General features: G+C 41.8%; 1 protein-coding gene across 3 annotated transcripts in view; it reads right to left on the reverse strand.

Annotated features, from left to right (window-relative positions):
- NADK2 (NAD kinase 2, mitochondrial) overlaps window positions 1-18,034 on the reverse strand; it is a 128,382-nt gene that overhangs the window by 8,714 nt on the left and 101,634 nt on the right. For 2 of the 3 annotated variants that reach the window (XM_030193042.1, XM_030193040.1), the window contains exon 12: window positions 11,906-12,703. In XM_030193042.1, the coding sequence (XP_030048902.1) occupies window positions 12,565-12,703 (139 nt within the window). In that variant the 3' untranslated portion in view covers window positions 11,906-12,564. Of the gene's footprint in view, window positions 1-10,231; window positions 10,306-11,905; window positions 12,704-18,034 lie in introns of those variants that run through there. The other variant, XM_030193041.1, reaches the window with a different exon arrangement.

The raw sequence follows: 18,034 nt of genomic DNA on the forward strand, positions 1-18,034 counted from the left end.
AGGTGTTGGTTCCCAGGTGGTGACTCTGGAGGTCATTTGGCAGGCTGTAAAGAAGCTCAATAATACGGTTTTAAGAGCTCAAATTTCTAACCTTGCTAGGAACTAGTGAACTTTCTAACCTTGCTGGTAAGGTGGATAATGTCTTTAAATATGGATAAGGTGAGGCAGGACTGTATGGGAGAGGTTCAACAAGTGCGGGCAGAACAAGAAAAAAAAAAAAAACAACAACAAAAACTGTTAATGTCATGGTCAATTAAAGAACTGTGATTCAGCATAAATTTGAACAGCTGGAGAATTTCAATAGAAGGCTGAACTTGTGTGTATTGAATTTCCCTAAAATTGTTGGTTTAAGTCCTGCTGAATCCTTTACAAAATGTCTTATGGAAAATGTAAAGTTTACGCTTAATGCTATACCTCCATTGAACTAGGTTTATTACATGCCAGTTTCTTCCAAAAAAAAACAGCAGGACCTGCCATTGGGACTCAAATTCAAGCAATTGAGTATAATGAGTTAAAAGATCTCACTGCAATTTTGGAAGATTCATTGTTGGATGACCAGGATACAGCAACTTTATTGCTGTCATTTGTTTTTGAACAAGATTTGAATGCTGTGGTAAAAATGTTTACGTATTCGCAAATGACTTTTTGTGGACAAAAACTGTGGATATATCCGGATGTTACGAAAGTAACACAGTAGAAGAATTTTTGGCCATGACAGAAACTAAGAATTTGGGTGCGAAGTTCTTGCTGGCCTACGAAAGCAAGTGTTGATTCACAATTTGGGCCTTAAGATCTCCAGTTGAGTTAATATTTGTCTGGATGTATTATAATGAGAATTAGAATATTGTGCAATTGCTTTTTGTTTGTTTGTTTGTTTGTTCTGCTATTTGCCTGGAAATCTCCATTTTGTTTCTAGACTACTCTCCTCCCTTTTTGTGGTGTAAGAAAGGTTGAAATTTTTTTAATGATATTCTTTGTAGAATTTTCCTAATGTTTCTATTGTTACCTGTGTTGCTTTAGCAAGTGTTTTTGGCTTGTGTAATAATTCACAAATGTATTATTACCTCCAATTGAGACAATGTGACAGAACTGCTGAATCCCCCCTTGCTGTTTCTCTGGGAGTGAGAATCAACATATCATGGCTGCCAACCTCCTCTTTTTGTTACTCTGGGGGTATTATATGTTGAGATCTTGTTCTGTTTCATGTGATGTTGAAGGCAGCTGTATTATCAGTTCAGCCCAAAGCCATAGTGTTTGCAGTCTTGTTAACTGGTTCTGTTTCTATTGTTAAGGACATTTTCATGGATGTTTCAGGTAGCTGTACAATCCGTTTGGCTCATAGTGACAATGACTTTGCTTTGTCTACTGTCACTCCTATTTGAGTATGACCTGAAAAAGGAATGGGTAACAAGGTAAAACTTATTTTATTTTGTTGCATTTATGCTGTAGGTCATATGGCCACTGCTGTCTGCTTTTGACTCTTGATTGTGGGTACACAAGTATTTGCTGCTTCAGCCTCAAAATATCACAGAGTCCGTATTGCTCAAAGTATTTTCTGATGGAATCTGCTACACCATGTTAGCAGGTGGCCCTATCTGGGCACAGTCTCATGTTCCCTCCAGTGGTCATCTGGGTATTTAGGGCACCTTTTTGTGCCTTATTCGTTATAAAAACAGGTCTAGCTCAAAACGTCTAAGTACATAAGTAATGCCACACTGGGAAAAGACCAAGGGTCCATCGAGCCCAGCATCCTGTCCCTGACAGCGGCCAATCCAGGCCAAGGGCACCTGGCAAGCTTCCCAAACGTACAAACATCCTATACATGGACGATTTGGTATTGTTCCATTATGGCTGAAAAATGTCTAAGTCTTAGGAACGCCCAAGTCCCGGCCTGAACACGCCCCCTTGAGATTTGGACGCACTTCTGACGGACCATAGAAAAATGTCTAAAAATAGGTTTCCAAAATACTGATTTGGACGTTTTTGTAAGAATGTTAGGTATTATTAGGAAAGGAATGGAAAACAAAAATGAGGGCATTATAATGCCTTTGTATTGCTCCATGGTGCAACTGCACCTCGAATATTGTGTTCAATTCTGGTCACCGCATCTCAAAAAAGATGTAGCATAATTAGAAAAGGTACAGAGAAAGGCAACAAAAATGATAAAGGGGATGGGACGACTTACCGATGAGGAAAGGCTAAAGCGGCTAGGGCTCTTCAGCTTGGAGAAAAGACAGCCGAGGGGAGATATATGAGGTTTATAAAATAATGAGTGGCGTGGAACAGGTAGACATGAATCAATTGTTTACTCTTTCCAAAAATACTAGGACTAGGGGGCACGCAATGAAGCTACAAAGTAGTAAATTGAAAATGAATTGGAGAAAATCTTCACTCAACGTGTAAGTAAACTCTGTAATTCGATGTCAGAGAATGTAGTAAAAGCAGTTAGGTTAGCGGGGTTTAAAAAAAATTTGGATGGCTTCCTAAAGGAAAAGTCCATAGACCATTATCAAAATGGACTTGGGGAAAATCCACTGCTTATTTCTAGGATAAGCAGCATAAAATGTATTGTACTTTTTTTGGGATCTTGCCATGTACTTGTGACCTGGATTGGCCACTGTTGGAAACAGGATGCTGGGCTTGATGGACCTTCAGTCTGTCCCAGTATGGCAATACTTATGTACTTAATCAGGATGGACAACAGCAGGTAAGTAACCCACAAGACGGTCAGCTAAAATTTTTCAATAATTTTAATATCGTTATTGCAATAAGAATATTGGCCTGTACAAAAAGGAAGGGTCCTTCCCCGGTTTCACTAATACAGAAATCCCTGCCTCTCTCAGAAAAGGGGGTGGGGTCATCCTGTAAGTACAGCACTGACCGACATAACTAATAATGGTGAGAGCTCCACAGAAAAAGTCTTATAAAAGGGGGCCAAGAAGCCATTATACTCGGGGCCTTTCTTGATTTCAAATTTTATTTTTTTAAATAATGGAATTCATCTCTAAAGGGGAGATCAGCGCATCTAAATGATACCTATCCTCCGCTGATAAATTTGAAAGTGGGATAGATTCCAAGTAGTTCTGCATAGCCAAACTATCTGCCTTGCTTTCTTAAGTGTATAGGGATTGACAAAACCCAAGAAACTAGCATCTAATGTCTACGTCTCTATAAATCTTACCCCCTCCATTTGATAAGATAGCCTTTTATTACTAAAAGTGCATCCCAGAGGAACCCTACAGAATTTTCAGGTGTTTCATTAAAGGCAAGGTAATCTTGTATGACCAAGATCTTCACAAACCAATTTATTACCCAGTAAACTTTCATTAAGCCTCCAAAATCCAGTCTCCATCAGACCTCCAAACGTGTCCAATGAGACCCACACTGGGGCATGATCAGACTAATGTATAGTTTCAATCTCAGACTCTTTCACAACTCCCCATAAGTTCCTATGGCACCAAATAAGATCTATTTGGGTATAGGTATCATTTGCATGGAAATAACAAGAAGCAGATCAGATTTGAGTTGCCTAAAAATGCTAGCTTCATTACTAACAGTGGCATAAATTAGGGCTGCATTTTGATTAAAAATTTTAATTGCGCGATTAAAGGTGGGGCATAGCCAGCAATCCATTGGGGGGGGCACAAGGATGGACTGGGGGAGAACACACATTTCCTCTTCCCCCTCACACACACACACATATCATACCTTTGCTAGTAGGGATGATGAAGCCCCACCAATCAAAGAAATCCACTGCCAAAAGCATCCCCCTTCCTCCTTGTGCTGTCTCAGGAGCAAGGAAGTCAGCAGGGTGCTTCCAGCCACCAATGCCAGCACTCCCCAAACGTGCTCAGTTCATAGACAAACTAAGCATGCTTGAGGAGTGCAAGTGTTGGTGCCTGGAGGAACCCCACCAACTTCCTTGCTCTCCCGAGGCAGTACAAAAAGAGAGTGACTCAGGAAGTGGATTTCTTCATCTGGAGGGGCTTGAGCTACAAGATCAGCCATTGAACAGGTACTGTAGCTTTGGAGGGGGTCCAGGTCACCAAGGCCCCTCCCCTCCCCTGTGGCTATGCCACTGATTAGAAACCCAGCATCTCCCTTTCTCCCGTCTCCAGGTCCAACTCTCTCTCCCTTCCTTCCTTCCCTCTACTCCCAGATTCATTATCTCTCTCTCTCCCAATCCCCCCTCCCCCTGTCCAATACCTCTCTCTCTCTCTCTTTTTCTTCCTTTCCTCCATCCTAGGTCAATTATCTCTCCCTCTCTCTTTATCCTTCTCTCCCTATTCCAACCCCCCCCCCCCCCCCCCCCCCATGTACAGTCCAGCATCTCTCCCTCCCCTCCATCCGGTCATCCAAGGTTCTCTCTCTCTGCTCCCCTCCCTGGCTACCCAAGGTTCTCTTTCTCTCTCTCTCTCTTTCCTCCCATCCCAAGCCACATAAGGTTGTCTCTCTCTCTCCCTCCCCCCCAGGCCACCCAAATTTCTCTCTCTCCTCCCCAGCTACCTAAGGTTCTCTCTCTCTCAGCCTCACATGGCTGGGGAGGGGAGGAAATTCTCTTCTCCCTCCCTCCTCCCAAGCCACTCCAAGGTTCTCTCTCTTTTCCCGGCCACCCGAAGTTCTCTCTCCCTCACCCCTCCTCCCAACCACCCAAATTTCTCTCTCTCCCTCACCCCTCCTCCAAACCACCCAAATTTCTCTCTCTCTCCCTTCCTCACCCTGGTCACCCAAGGTTCTCTCTTGCCCTCCCTCCCCCTCCCCCCAGCCACCTGTTTCTCTCCCTCCCTCCTCCACTTCCCACCAGCCACCCGAGGTCTTTCCTCCCTCTCCTCCCCACCCAGTTTACATTTTCACTATTTTCAGGAATTTTTCAGCCCTGCAGCAGCCACACTGAAAAGCTACTTGCGGCTTGCACTGGGTCTTCCCTCTGACCTGTCCCAAACAGGAAGTTGCATCAGAAAGGGGTGGGACAGGTCAGAGGGAAGGCCCAGTGCAGGCTGCTTTTCAATATACCTGCCGCTGCAGCAGGGCCGCAGACGTCCTGAAAACTGAAAACAGTGAAAAGGTAAAACGAGTGCGCAGGGGATGGGAGAAAGGGAGCCGACAGCGGTCTAGGGAGGTAGGGATGCTGGACCACACTCAGCAGGGGGAGGTGCGGGAAGGAGGCAGATAGTTATTAATCACGATTAAATTTTTAAATCATGATTAATTAACACATCACAGTGCTAACCACGATTAATGTGCAGCCATAGCATAAATGTTGATAGTAATCTCCCTTCCCTGAAGCTTCCCTTGAATAGCAATACACCAACCCAAACGATCCCTATAAATAATGCCCATCAAAAAAGAAATCCCTTTACAGATTAGGATTGCAAACCCAACTGACTTACTACCACTGGGGCTGCTATGGGCATACCGATGATCACGTGGCTTTCTGTTATAAAACATATTGGTCCCTTTTTCTTAATGAGTTTCCTGTAGGAGTGCCACATCCCAAATGAATTTTAATTCCTGGAAAATAATGCTCCGTTTCCCTGGATCATTCAAACCATTTACATTCCATGACCCTAATTTTAATCCACTAACCCCCCCCCCCATTCCCCCTCCCCCTATTAGAAGCTGAGAAGCCCCATTCTTCCCACCAACCTCCCACCCCAACTCCTCCCTGTACCAACAACGTATTGGGTCAGTCTGTCAATGAGAGGAAAGTGCTCACTGTCAGAATGGAACCCTAATTCAACCCATTCTCTCTGGTGTCCCAGAAATTCACCTCCCAAAGAACCCCCTTAATGCCCTCAATAAACCATACAATCAACAATCATTAGTACCGCCTCAATCATACCAATACACATAAAAAGAGGATTATATGAAGAGCAGCAGCTGTGATTATATCACTGAACTTTTTGCCACTTTTTTTTTTTTTTTTTACTTAAAAGTACCTTGCTTTTGTGCTGAAGGATCCCTCATAGGTAAACTGGTACAGCCAAGTTCTCCAGGTGCTTTCCAGGCATCTTTATCGGTTTGGACTAGAGACCTGCATGGGAACAGAGTTTTCGGGAATCCCCTCCGGGGCTGTGGAGTTCCCGCGGGACGGACGCAGTTCCTGTGGGGTTCCTCTGGAAGTGTAAGCTGCACCTGCGCCAGCCTCTCACCTACCAAGTTCTTTGAGTGCCTCCTCCTCCTCTTTGCTTTAACAGCAGAAATGTGGAAAATGATGCGCAGGTCTCAGCTCTGACACAGGCATACGCATCACAGGTCACCTGACCTAGATAATGCGTGACAGCACGGAGCTCCCACCATCGTCGTAGAGCCCAGCAGGCTAAGTCTTGAAACACAGAAATCTTACAATTATTCCAAACAATATCTCCCTGGGATCGAGCCTTCCTCAACACTGCCTCCTTAATCGTGAAGTCAGAAAAGAAAACCAAGCCATTACATTTTGGGGCTGTCTCTCTCCTGGGATCCAGGCTGTGGTGAGCTCGATCAATCCTAATGGTTGCCAGCTCCAGGTCTAGTGTCTCAATCACTGCAGTTTTAAGTATAACAGCACAAATGTCTTATTACTTGCTCACGGTAGTATACTGGTCAGTCTCAGGAACCCCCTTGAAGTACAAATTGCTCCTCCGCAAGCGATTTTCTAAATCTTCAATAACATAGCACATTTCCTGTTTCTCTGCTATGTCCTATTTATGGTAATCAAAATAAGTTTGAGCTCAATGTCCACCAAGTTCGTACAATCCTCAATTTCTTCAACCTGGGAACCTCTCTTTTAAAACTCTTTCTTTATATCTGCCAGCTCAGCATTCCTTGCACATTGGCATGTACTGCAGCAATGTCCATTTTAATTCTTTGAACCATCAGTATCTCTCCAGGAGATCTCTGCATCGCTAGCTGCACTTTCCACATGGAGCATTTCATCATCAGTAATGGAACATGCTGCTGCTATCTTTGCTTCATAGATTGCTGGCGCCCAGCCCTCTCTGCTGCTTACTGTATATTTGAACTTCTCCAAACATTTCCTTATGGCCATGAAGTCACGCCTCGGAACTGCCAAGCTAATATAAAATTAGAGCACTTTAAACCAGCACTTTAGTCACCGCTCCAATGGAGCTCTGTTTCTAAGCTAACATCCTCGGCGATGTCATCACTTCCTCCGCCATGAAGTTAGTAAATTTAAAACAAATTAGAGAAAATATTTTTCCACTCAATGCACAGTTAAGCTCTGAAACTCACTGCCAGAGGATGTGGTAAAGCAATTATGATAGCTGGGCTTAAAAAAAAAAAAGTTTGGACAAATTTCTGAAGGTAAAGTCCATAAGGCGTTATTAAAGTAGACATGGGGAAAAGCAGCACTGAATCCTACTACTATTTTTGCAGATTCTGCCAAGTACTTGTGACCTGGACTGGCCACTGTTGGAAACAGAATACTGGACTGGATGGACTTTGGTCTGACCTAATATGGAGAGGCAATGCTTAATTCCAGGCTCTGTCAGATGAAGACACCAATATGTGAGGACTGCATATTCTAAAATGTATCCTTTTAATATGATTTAAAAACACACATCCTGCAAATCTCTTACCTATCTATATGTTCCATCTGTGCTTATACTCTACTATCAATTAAAATGTTCTATTATGTACTAGTAAAAAAAAGGCCCGTTTCCGAAACCAATGAAACGGGCGCTAGCATGTGTTTTTGTGTGTGTGTGTGTGTGTGTGTGTGTGTGTGTGTATGTGTCACAGAGTTATTGTGTGTGTGTGTGTGTGTGTGTGTGTGTGTGTGTGAGGGTGCGGTGTGTGTGCAGGTTGTTGATGTGTGTCTTTTTTTGTTTTGTTTTTTGCTTGGGGGTTGGGGGATGTGCTGTGCTGTGCTTGCAAAGTGGGTTGGATTGGTGTGTGGCTTTGAGGGTGTGTTTCTGTTGTATTGTGTGTGTGTGGTTTTGTCTGTCAAGGAGGTTTGTGGAGGGGGGGTCAGCCTTTGTTGAGTGTTTTTTTTTTCCATGTTTTTTTTTTTTGTGTTGTGCTGAGGCAGCAGTGTTGTTTTAGATGGGCGGAAGGTAGAGGAGCACGTTCTTTGTCTGTCGGTATTTTTTGGCCGTTTCAGGGCTGCTGTAGGGGAATGCTGGAAGAGAAATGTGCTGTTGGAAGCAGCGCCATCTTTTTCCATTGGGCTGGGGTTCTGGGCATCCTGGAGGTGGGTGACAGCTTGCCTGAGGACGTGGATGGTTGTTTTAAGTTGGCAGAAGGGAGAAGAGCACGGTCTCGGGCCGTCGGGGGGTGATCCGGTATGTTTGGTCCATTTCAGGCCGGCTGCAGGGGAATGCTGGAACATTTATGCCCTGCAGGAATCAGCGCCGTCTTTTTCTGGGTGCTCGGGGAATCCCCGAGGTGGGAGACAGCTTGCCTGAGGCTGGGGATGGTTGGGCACGTCCTTGGCCGCTTCGGCAAAAGGGGAAGAGGAAGGGGGTGGGGAGTTACCTGCAGCCGCCTGAGAAACCATGTATTCTTTGTTTGTTTTGTATTATTAGTTTGCATTTCTGTGAAAGAGTGGATGCCTTTCAAATGATGGAGGTGGTGCGTCGGTGTGCGGTTGTTTCGTTAGTTTGGCAGCCAGTCTCCAGCGATTCCTAGGCAGGGAAGGAGTACTCCTCCCCCTTCCTTGGTCGCTGTTTGCTGCTGGCTGGGTCGCGGGTAATCCTTCCAGCTGGGCCGCAGCTTGTCCTGTTCGCCCACGTCCCAGATGGTGACAGGCACGTTGTTTTCCGGCTCCTCTGACTCCATGTCAAGCCATCCCAAATATAGTCTGTGCTATAGGCCCTCTGGCACTCTACAGTACTGGCATTAGGCATTTAAAAATTTCTCCCTCCCGGTCTATTTTTGCACATACCCACAGCAGGAATATTCTTCTCTCGTTCCAGCGGTGGTTCTGTGCTCTCCGTGCTGCACAGATAATGAGCCATTCTGCTGGAGAATGCTCCTCCCTTATTGTCACGTAGTTTCCTCTGATTGGTCCATCTTACGTTGCCTAGTGTTGCCTGGGAATGGTGTTGTGATGGTCCTTTGTGTTTCAGAATGTTGAGGGTGTTTTTTCTGATTGGTCCGTCATGCGAGGGCGGGGCAGAGAGACATGGTCAGTGTTGTGGCTTCTCCACCATGAATCCATGAACCCTTCAGTGAGTGACTTCAGAACGTTGTCTTCAGAACGTTGAGGGTGAGTTTTATTATAGTAGATTGTGTTGACATTGTAAGTAATATACTATGCCATACTTTGTATTTTTGTTTGAATATTTTTACTGCTCTAATTGCCTATTGCTCATGTTTGATTTATTCTTACTGTAAACCACCTTGAGTGAATTCCTTCAAAAAGGCGATAAATAAATCCTAATCCTATATAATAAAATTCACCCTCAACGCTCTGAGGACACTGACGTCACTTCCTTCATGAAGGGTTCGTGGTGGTGAAGCCACCGAAAGCACCAAGTCTCTGGGCCCCACCCTCGCGTCAAACGTGATGACGTCGAGGGCGGAGCAATGGCGTCATGCATCGAGGGCGGAGCAATAGCGTCAGTGGCTTCAGAACCAAGGTGATGAAGATGCATTCACGAGGTGCAGAGCAATGGCGTCAGTGGCTTCAGAATGACGAACGGGTGGGTAGGGAGGAAGGGGGGGTGTTGGGGAGGAAAAACTTGCTAGCGCCCGTTTCATTTGCTCCACAAACGGGACTTTTTTACTAGTAAATAAATAAATGATAAATACTACTTGCTAAAAAATAAAATAACTAAAAAATAGTGGTAAGAGTTTATATATCTATTATTTTTAATAAGGGGGATATAAATATCTAAGACAGCTAAACTGTCATAAGTCAATATATGGGAAATGTCGTCAGCATACATTTCATATTCCTTAAAAATTGACAATTGGGACTGGGTGACCTCTACAGTACACACTATTTAAACAACATTTCACTATTAATGCAGAAACCCAGGGGATTGATGTTTCTGAATATTAAAACATCTTTTCCTCTGAGATTGGTTAACTGCACTCAAATGAGCTTTTTGGAGCTTTCATTAGATTGACTTGTACTTTTAAATATTTGATATTTTGGATATTTATACATAGCTGAAGAGGACTCCTCACCTCCCAAACAGGTCAACTCATTCAGGAATCCACAATGCTACTGACTAGCCTGGGTCTTCCTTCTGGTTGATCTGCACGCTACTAATATACTTACCATGGGCACATGTAGGAGTTCCGTAACAAAAAGTAACAAACATGTTCAATTCACAAAATCCAGATGTGCAGAAACTGAAAAAAATGTTTTGAGGAATATTTAATAAGATAAATAGTGTATCATAATATGGAGTTTCACAAGTCTCAGTTAACTTCCCACCTTCCCCCATTAACTAATGCAAAAATGATTAGTAATGATCTGTCTAGGGATAAAACTCATGGAATCATGGGCTTCTAATTTCAGACTAAAACTTAATATGGATAAAACTAAGTTTCTAATTATAACTAACCCTCACCATCCTATGAATCTTAGTAACTTTACTATTAAGAACAAACCTTATTCCTTTGAGTTATCAATAAAAATCTTGGGAGTCACACTAGATCATTTCCTCACCCTTGAAAATCATAATTTGACCTCAAGTGTCTTTCACTAACTTTTGAAGCTAAAGAGATTGAGGCCATTTTTCTCTAAATCTGTCTTTCGTACTTTGGCTCAATCCATTGTCCTCACCAAATTAGACTATTGCAATTCCATCTATGCTGGACTTAAAGGTGGTATTCTCTCTTATTGGTAACCAATGTAGCTCATATAAACGAGGAGTGGTTTTGGTGAAGCAAGGAGATCTACATATAAGACGAGCAGCAGTATTTTGAGCTGTTTAATTTTTTGAGAAGATCTTTCAAATTATGCGTTTTCATTCACCAAATTCTGTTTGGTCAAGACCCATCATATATGAATAATCATATTGAATTACCCCCTCGTAATGCTGTTTCATCATCTAGAGAATATCTTGTTTTACATTTCCCTATCTGTAAGAAAGTGATATATAAAACAATTCACTCTGATAATTTCTCCTATCAAGGCACCAAAATTTGGAATTCTTTTCCTAAATCAAAGTTTACACATGATTACCAAACTTTTAGAAGTCTTCTAAAAACACATTTCTTCAGTCTGGCCTTTCTGAATACCAAAACTCTATTTGAATTTTACCCACACCCTTTTCTTAATCTCGTTTCCCATCTAGCCCTGCCTAATTATGCTGTCACCTATCCACCCTTAATTATTTGTTTGTCCTTGAGATAGTCTAAATCCCTGGTTACTTACTGCACATGTATTAATTTGCTTCTTGAACTTATTGTAATCTGTGTTAAATTCTATACATTATTATGTTTTATTCACTTAATTGTTTGTTTGTAAGCCACATTGAACGTGAGTCTATTTCAGGCTAACGTGGGGTAAAATGGCATGAATAAATAAATAAAAACTACAGAAAAGAAAAAAAGTGAACATCAAATTTCAAAAACCCAAGAGATCCCACTTGTAATCAACTGTATTAAGAAATCAGGGTCTTACTCAATGATCAGCAATATCTGGGCTAAGCAGTGTAAGTCTCAAACTGCTCACAGTAATATACTGGGTTCAGACAGTACACATGCATAAAGCATTCTGAACATCAGACTGTGCCCAGATAGGGCCACCTGCTAACATGGTTCTGCATTACTTCAGAAGTAATAGTCTACATTCAAAGTACTGAGAAACTTGGATATACTTGCTGGAGCACCTGGCAACTGAGGCTGCCTATTTGACACCACAGAACTAGGTTATATAGTTTGTGACCTGGCAAGTAACTTAAGTCAAAGACAGACCCAGTCCATAAAACCATATCTACATAAATAGGCTTAATCATCATTTATCTATGTAGTGTGCACATACACAGAAGTGATGTGGCTAAATTATTGGCAAAAAGAAGAAAGGAATTTATGACATTACTCCCAGAATGAAAAATTAAATGAAAGATATGCATACAGCTGCAGTTTCCAGTATAGCAAGGGAACAGTCTGAAGGCAGCAAATTTGGGATTAAATCAGATTGTGTATGCAAAAACAGTGCCTCTCTTTTAAAATATGTATACAAATAGCTAATACTGAACAATACTTTGCACTAATTTATCATGTTGCCCGACCTCAGTTTTAAGCATTTATCAAAACAGTATACTGTATTCAAACCTAGTTGATTTAATTTGAAAGTGTCCTTCTAGGTTTTGAAAAAGTGATGTAATGAAATTGCAGCTTGATGGTTACTGTAAGATTTGTTGAAGTCTGCTTCAAATCTTTTGCAGTATATCAAATCCACTAAGTGAAAACAGATTTCTTCTGCTTCCCCAGCTCAAGAAAGGAAAGGTTGTATAAGACTATCCTTCCACGATCAGACTGCTTTCACACCCTGAGAAAACCATCTCAATGTCAAAACTATAATGCTGTGTGGTACAGTCCAAGCCCTCTTCGTCATCTCTACATTTCACAGTTTTCATGGCATTCATCAAGGGAATTTTGTCACTCATCTAGGAGCACAGTACGAAGTGCATCTTCTGTGTCCATCATTATGGAAGCTATTGCTCCATCATTGAACTCAAATGAGGTTCCTCCATCCACCACCATGCAAGCATCCCAACAACGAGAGCGAAGACAAATCCTGAGAACAGAAGAGGAAATTGATTTCTAGGTTGACCATTTTAAAGATAGTACCGCATTATCATCTAAACCTTGATTATATAAATTTATGTCTGAGATGGATAAATCTGATCCTTGGAAGTTGCAAATAGGTCTAGCTTCTAGAATAACTAAAATACACAAATGTCTGATCAATAATTTTCCATATCCCTAACACAAAACCTGTCTGTGGCTATTTGAAGACTAGATTTGCCTACCCTGAAACAGATCACCTGATTTGGGGTGGCTCTAATAAAAATGTGAGTACATGATCTTCTTAGGGGCTGATATTCTGCACACAACAATCGACGCTTTTTAAGCCTCTGACAGCCACGGGCTGAATTCAGCCTGAAAATTCAATGTTGGGTCATGTCTGGGCACTAGTATTGAGTATATAGGTCAGCATGACTACCTGGATGTTGAAGTTCAAGTTCAGCTTTATTTGCTATACCGCTAATACGTACAAAAACACTAAAGCGGTTTACAACGTCAAAATAAATAGTTTCAGAGGAAACACATGCAATGTAAAAACAGAACAAAAAGGAGGATGAAAAGAAATGAGAGAAAACATAAGGTGGGGGGGACAATATTAAAATTTCTTAAGTGAGAGTAGGGGATGGATAAAACAAGAGGAAAAAGAAGCGCAGGAAGTAAGCAGTCTTCCAAAGAATGGGATAAGACCAAATGCCATAATCCATAGAGGAAGGGTCAGGGTTGCGAGAAAGCCCAAGAAAAAAAGTATGGTTTAAAATGACATTTGAATGTTTTAAGTCAAGGTTCAGTCTTGAGAGTGAGCGTTCCACACAGTGGGTGTGACAACACTAATGCAAATTTGCATAAAGAGTTAAGCTATATCTGCTGAAAAGAGGGGACTGTAAGTAAATTCAATTGAGAAGAAAAACGGACCAGCTGCGGAAAGGAATAAGGAGGCTTGACAAATGTCGGGAGGCCAGAGTGCAAGATCTGATATGCAATGGAAGTTACCAAGACAGCTCAGCAGCTAAAGTTAGGAGAGCCTTTTTGTTTTAGCCACTTATTTACTCAGTCAGCGCACTAAATATCGCTGCTAACTGGGTAAATCTCAGCTGCACCAGTGCCATAGCAGTCAGAAGAGATATTCAGCAGCACTGACCAGTTAAGTACCACTGAATATCCCCTCCCAGCTGAATCAGCAGGGTTTAACTGGGCAGGATCCTCTCTTTCCCAGTTACACCGTTTTCAAAATCAGGTCTATATATTGCGTTTCTTAAAAGAAAATTCTTAACCCATGTAGTTTACAAAGTCAAGCAGCAGTAGAAAATAAACACTGCAAACAGAAGTCCAGGGAGAGTAGAAGTTTTGGGGGGAAAGGTTGATGGGGACAGGGATAGCCCCATATCCTCACTCTGTCACAATTAGTTTTGTTATCTTGATGATGTTGGTGTATAGACTGGATGATAACCCAATACAGATATTTCAACATAAACACTGCAAACACAAATCCCATCTCCAGCACCACTTTCATCATTCTAACTAGAGCTTCTAATCTTAGGTATTTATAAATTGTAAATTTAGTTATTTATTTTCCAGCTAATTAAGGGCTTTCTGAGGATCCAAATAACTAGTGTTTCAACTGTTCTCATGCTACAGGTTCTATTGCTGGGTACCATTTCCAGTGGAATCAAACACATATTTGTGTTACTTAAAAGTTTAGTGTAAAAAGGCATAAAAAGCAAGTACAGAATCCAAGTTAGACAAGGAGAGGTTGAAATAATACTAACGGAAGTGATATTTTTCCGGCATCTATCCAACACACTTACCAGTACCTTGACATAAAAAGGAGCCAACCCCTTAATATCCATACTATATGCCATATTCAGACTAATTTTCATACTGCCTGCAGAACTGCAAAGTCTGTGTGTACTTTTTACCCACACCATTTGCACCAATTTTCAAAGTGAAAGTATGTACTTACTTTAAGCTTGAAAGCTGTGAAGTATATGTACCCACCTCCTTTACTCTGCAGGTACTTTTTCAACCAAAAAGCATGTACTTGTTTCAATCCCTTCCCCCAGAAATAAAATTTCACTAAATGTGGGTAAAAGTATCCATGTTGTTCTATAAGGTGCATACTTTTACCTGTAGACAGGGGTGGCAGTTTTCCAACAAACCATTTTCACAGATGAAACTATAGCAGGTGGTCTCCATGGATAGCAAGATACAAGTCCTCACAAATTGGTGATGATATCTTACAGCCCACGTAGATAAACCTCTTCAGCTTAGTAAAAATTTCTAGAAGCATGCTACCATACATGAACCCAAAGTCTCACCTCATGCCATCATTTGGGACCTCCTCAGTCACTGAAATATCTGAGGTCATAAGACAACAGTTAGAGAAGGTGGGAGAATAAGAACTTTTATCCTTTTCAGACAATCACTTCTACAGGTAAGTAATTTCATTTTCTCTGTGGGCAAGTACAATAGCAAATCCTTACAACTGGGCCTAGCTACAGATTGCTTTCTATTGAAAAAAAGTCAAAACAAAAGACACTGTCAACAGGCAGAGCCAAACAATTTTTGGCAGGAACAAGCCTTTTCTAGTTTTGCACTCCCTTTTTTTAAAGGTGATAACCTGGAAAATCAAGAAAATGGGCTCTAAGGGGATGGATTCTAAAGCGCCAGAAGAAAGACTGGCCAATCCTACAGTTGTATTAAGAGTTCCTTTCTAAGCAGTGAGATGTGAATGTATAACTGATGTCTATGTTTCAGCTCTGCAGACCTCTTCCATAAACTGATTTTGTGGACTACTGAGATAGCCACAGCTCTGACAATGTGGGCCTTGACATGACACTAAGATCCAGCCTCTGTGGGCCTAAGCAAAGTAGAATCTCCTAGCCAAATGGAAAATATAGGCTTAGCAAAAGCAGTCACAGATTTATTGGTACCAAAATAAGCAAGCTGAGTGGACATTCTAAGCCCTTTAGTTTCTCTAAGTAGAAGACTAAGATTAATTTGCAATCTAAAATATGTAAGACATGTTTACCACTGTGGACATATAGTCCAAGAAAAAATGTTGGAAGGAAGGAACACTGATTGGCTAAGGTGCAAATCCAAGAGCCCTTTAAGAAGGCACTCTATATGAGTGTGCAAAACCACTATCACTGATCATCACTAAGGCTTTAACTCACCAACTCTGTGACTGAAGTGACTGCCACTAAAAATAAGATCATCCAGGTCAGGTAGTTCAGGCCATAGGAGTCCAATGGGTTTAGAACAATGTTGATGTCCTAATATACAAAGGGTGGCTGACAGGAGGCTTCAACAGAAGCAAGTCCCACAAAAAGCAAACACGGGCTGTACAGTAATAAGGTTACCCTCTATAAGAACCAACTGTACTACGGTGAACTCTAAACTAGTTTTTAAACCTGACTCAGAGATATGCAGTAGATATTCAGTTTATATAGGACAAAAAAAAAAAAAAAGAGAGATCTAGGGCTTTTCCATCACACCAGATAGCAAACCTTTTCCACTTCAAACCATAAGTTTGGATGCAGCTCTGTTCCCTGATCCTGCATAATTAATGCTGGATAATTCCCCATTATGAATTAGCCTCCTTACGGAAACTTTTGAAGGAGAGGAAATAGCTTATCTTGGCCAATAGTAGGCTATGAGAATTACAAACCCTTGATCATGTTGGAACTTTAGGAGTGTCTTCATTATGAGTAGAATCAAAGCATATGGATGCAGAATACCCTCTTCCAATCAAGAAGCAAGGCATCAGAAACTAGTTCGACTCAAGTCCCAACCTTTGAACAGAACTAAGGTACTTTACTGTTCTAAAGAAATGTGAATATAGTAGATGATGGCAGATAAAGACCTGTACGTCCATCCAGTCTGCCCAACAAGATAAACTCATTATATGTGATACTTTACATCTATACCTGACCTTGATTTGTCCTTGCCATTTTCAGGGCACAGACCATAGACGTCTGCCCAGCACTAGCTTTGCTTCCAAAATTACCGGTGTCACCCAATCTCCACTAAGCTTCTGTGGATCCACTCCTTCTGAAAAGGATTCTTTTGTGTTTATCTCACGCATTTTTGAATTCTGTTACCGTTTTCATCACCACCTCCCGCGGGAGGGCATGCCAAGTATCTACCACCCTTCTCCATGAAAAAAATACATCCCGACATTTTTCCTGAGTCTACTACTACTACAAATCACTTCTATAGCGCTACCAGTCGTACTGCCCCCCTTCAACCTCAATTCATGTCCTCTAGTTCTACTGCCTTCCCATCTCCGGAAAAGGTTCAACTACGGATTAATACCTTTCAAATATTTGAACGTCTGTATGAAATCACCCCCGTTTCTCCTTTCCTCCAGGATGTACATGTTCAGGTCAGTAAGTCTCTCTTCGTACGTCTTGTAAAGCAAATCCCATACCATTTTATAGCTTTTCATTGAACCGCTTCAAGTCTTTTTACATCCTTAGCAAGATATGGCCTCCAAAACTGAACACAATACTCCAGATGGGGCCTCACCAACGACTTGTACAGGGGGCATTAACATCTCCTTTATTCTGCTGGTTACACCTTTCTCTATACAGCTTAGTATCCTTCCAGCTACGGCCACCATCTTACAACACTGTTTCGTTGTCTTCAGATACTACCACTCCAAGATCCCTCTTCCCTGTCTGTACATATCAGACTCTCACCGCCTAACACATATATCTCCCCTGTACTCCCTAAGTGCATCACTTTGCACTTCTTTGCATTGAATTTTAATTGCCAAACATTAGACCATTCTTTGTAGCTTCTGCGGATCTTTTTTTGTGTTTTCCCCTCCCTCTGCGGTGTCCACTCTGTTACAAATCTTGGTATCAACTACAAACAGGCAAACTTTACCTTGTAACCCTTTGGCAATGTCACTCACAAATATACTGAACAGAATCGGCCCCATCACCAATCCTCGAGGCACTCCACTATTCACCTTTCCCTCCTCCGAGTAAATTCCATTAACCACCACCACCCTCTGGTGTCTGTCCATCAACTAGTTCCTAATCCACTTCACCACTTTGGGTCCTATCTTCAGCCTGTCAAGTTTATTCAAGAGCCTCCTATGTCAAAGGCTTTGCTGAAATCTAAGTAGATTACATCTATCGCACATCCTCGATCCAATTCTCTAATCACCCAGTCAAAGAATTCAATGAGATTCGTTAGGCACAATTTACCTTTAGTAAAACCATGTTGTATCTTGCAACTTATTGGATTCCAGGAAATTCACTATCCTTTCCTTCAGCATCACTTCCATTACTTTTCCAATAACCAACGTGAG

The sequence above is a fragment of the Microcaecilia unicolor genome, chromosome 2 (genome assembly GCF_901765095.1).
Source record: "Microcaecilia unicolor chromosome 2, aMicUni1.1, whole genome shotgun sequence".
NCBI lineage: Eukaryota > Metazoa > Chordata > Amphibia > Gymnophiona > Siphonopidae > Microcaecilia > Microcaecilia unicolor.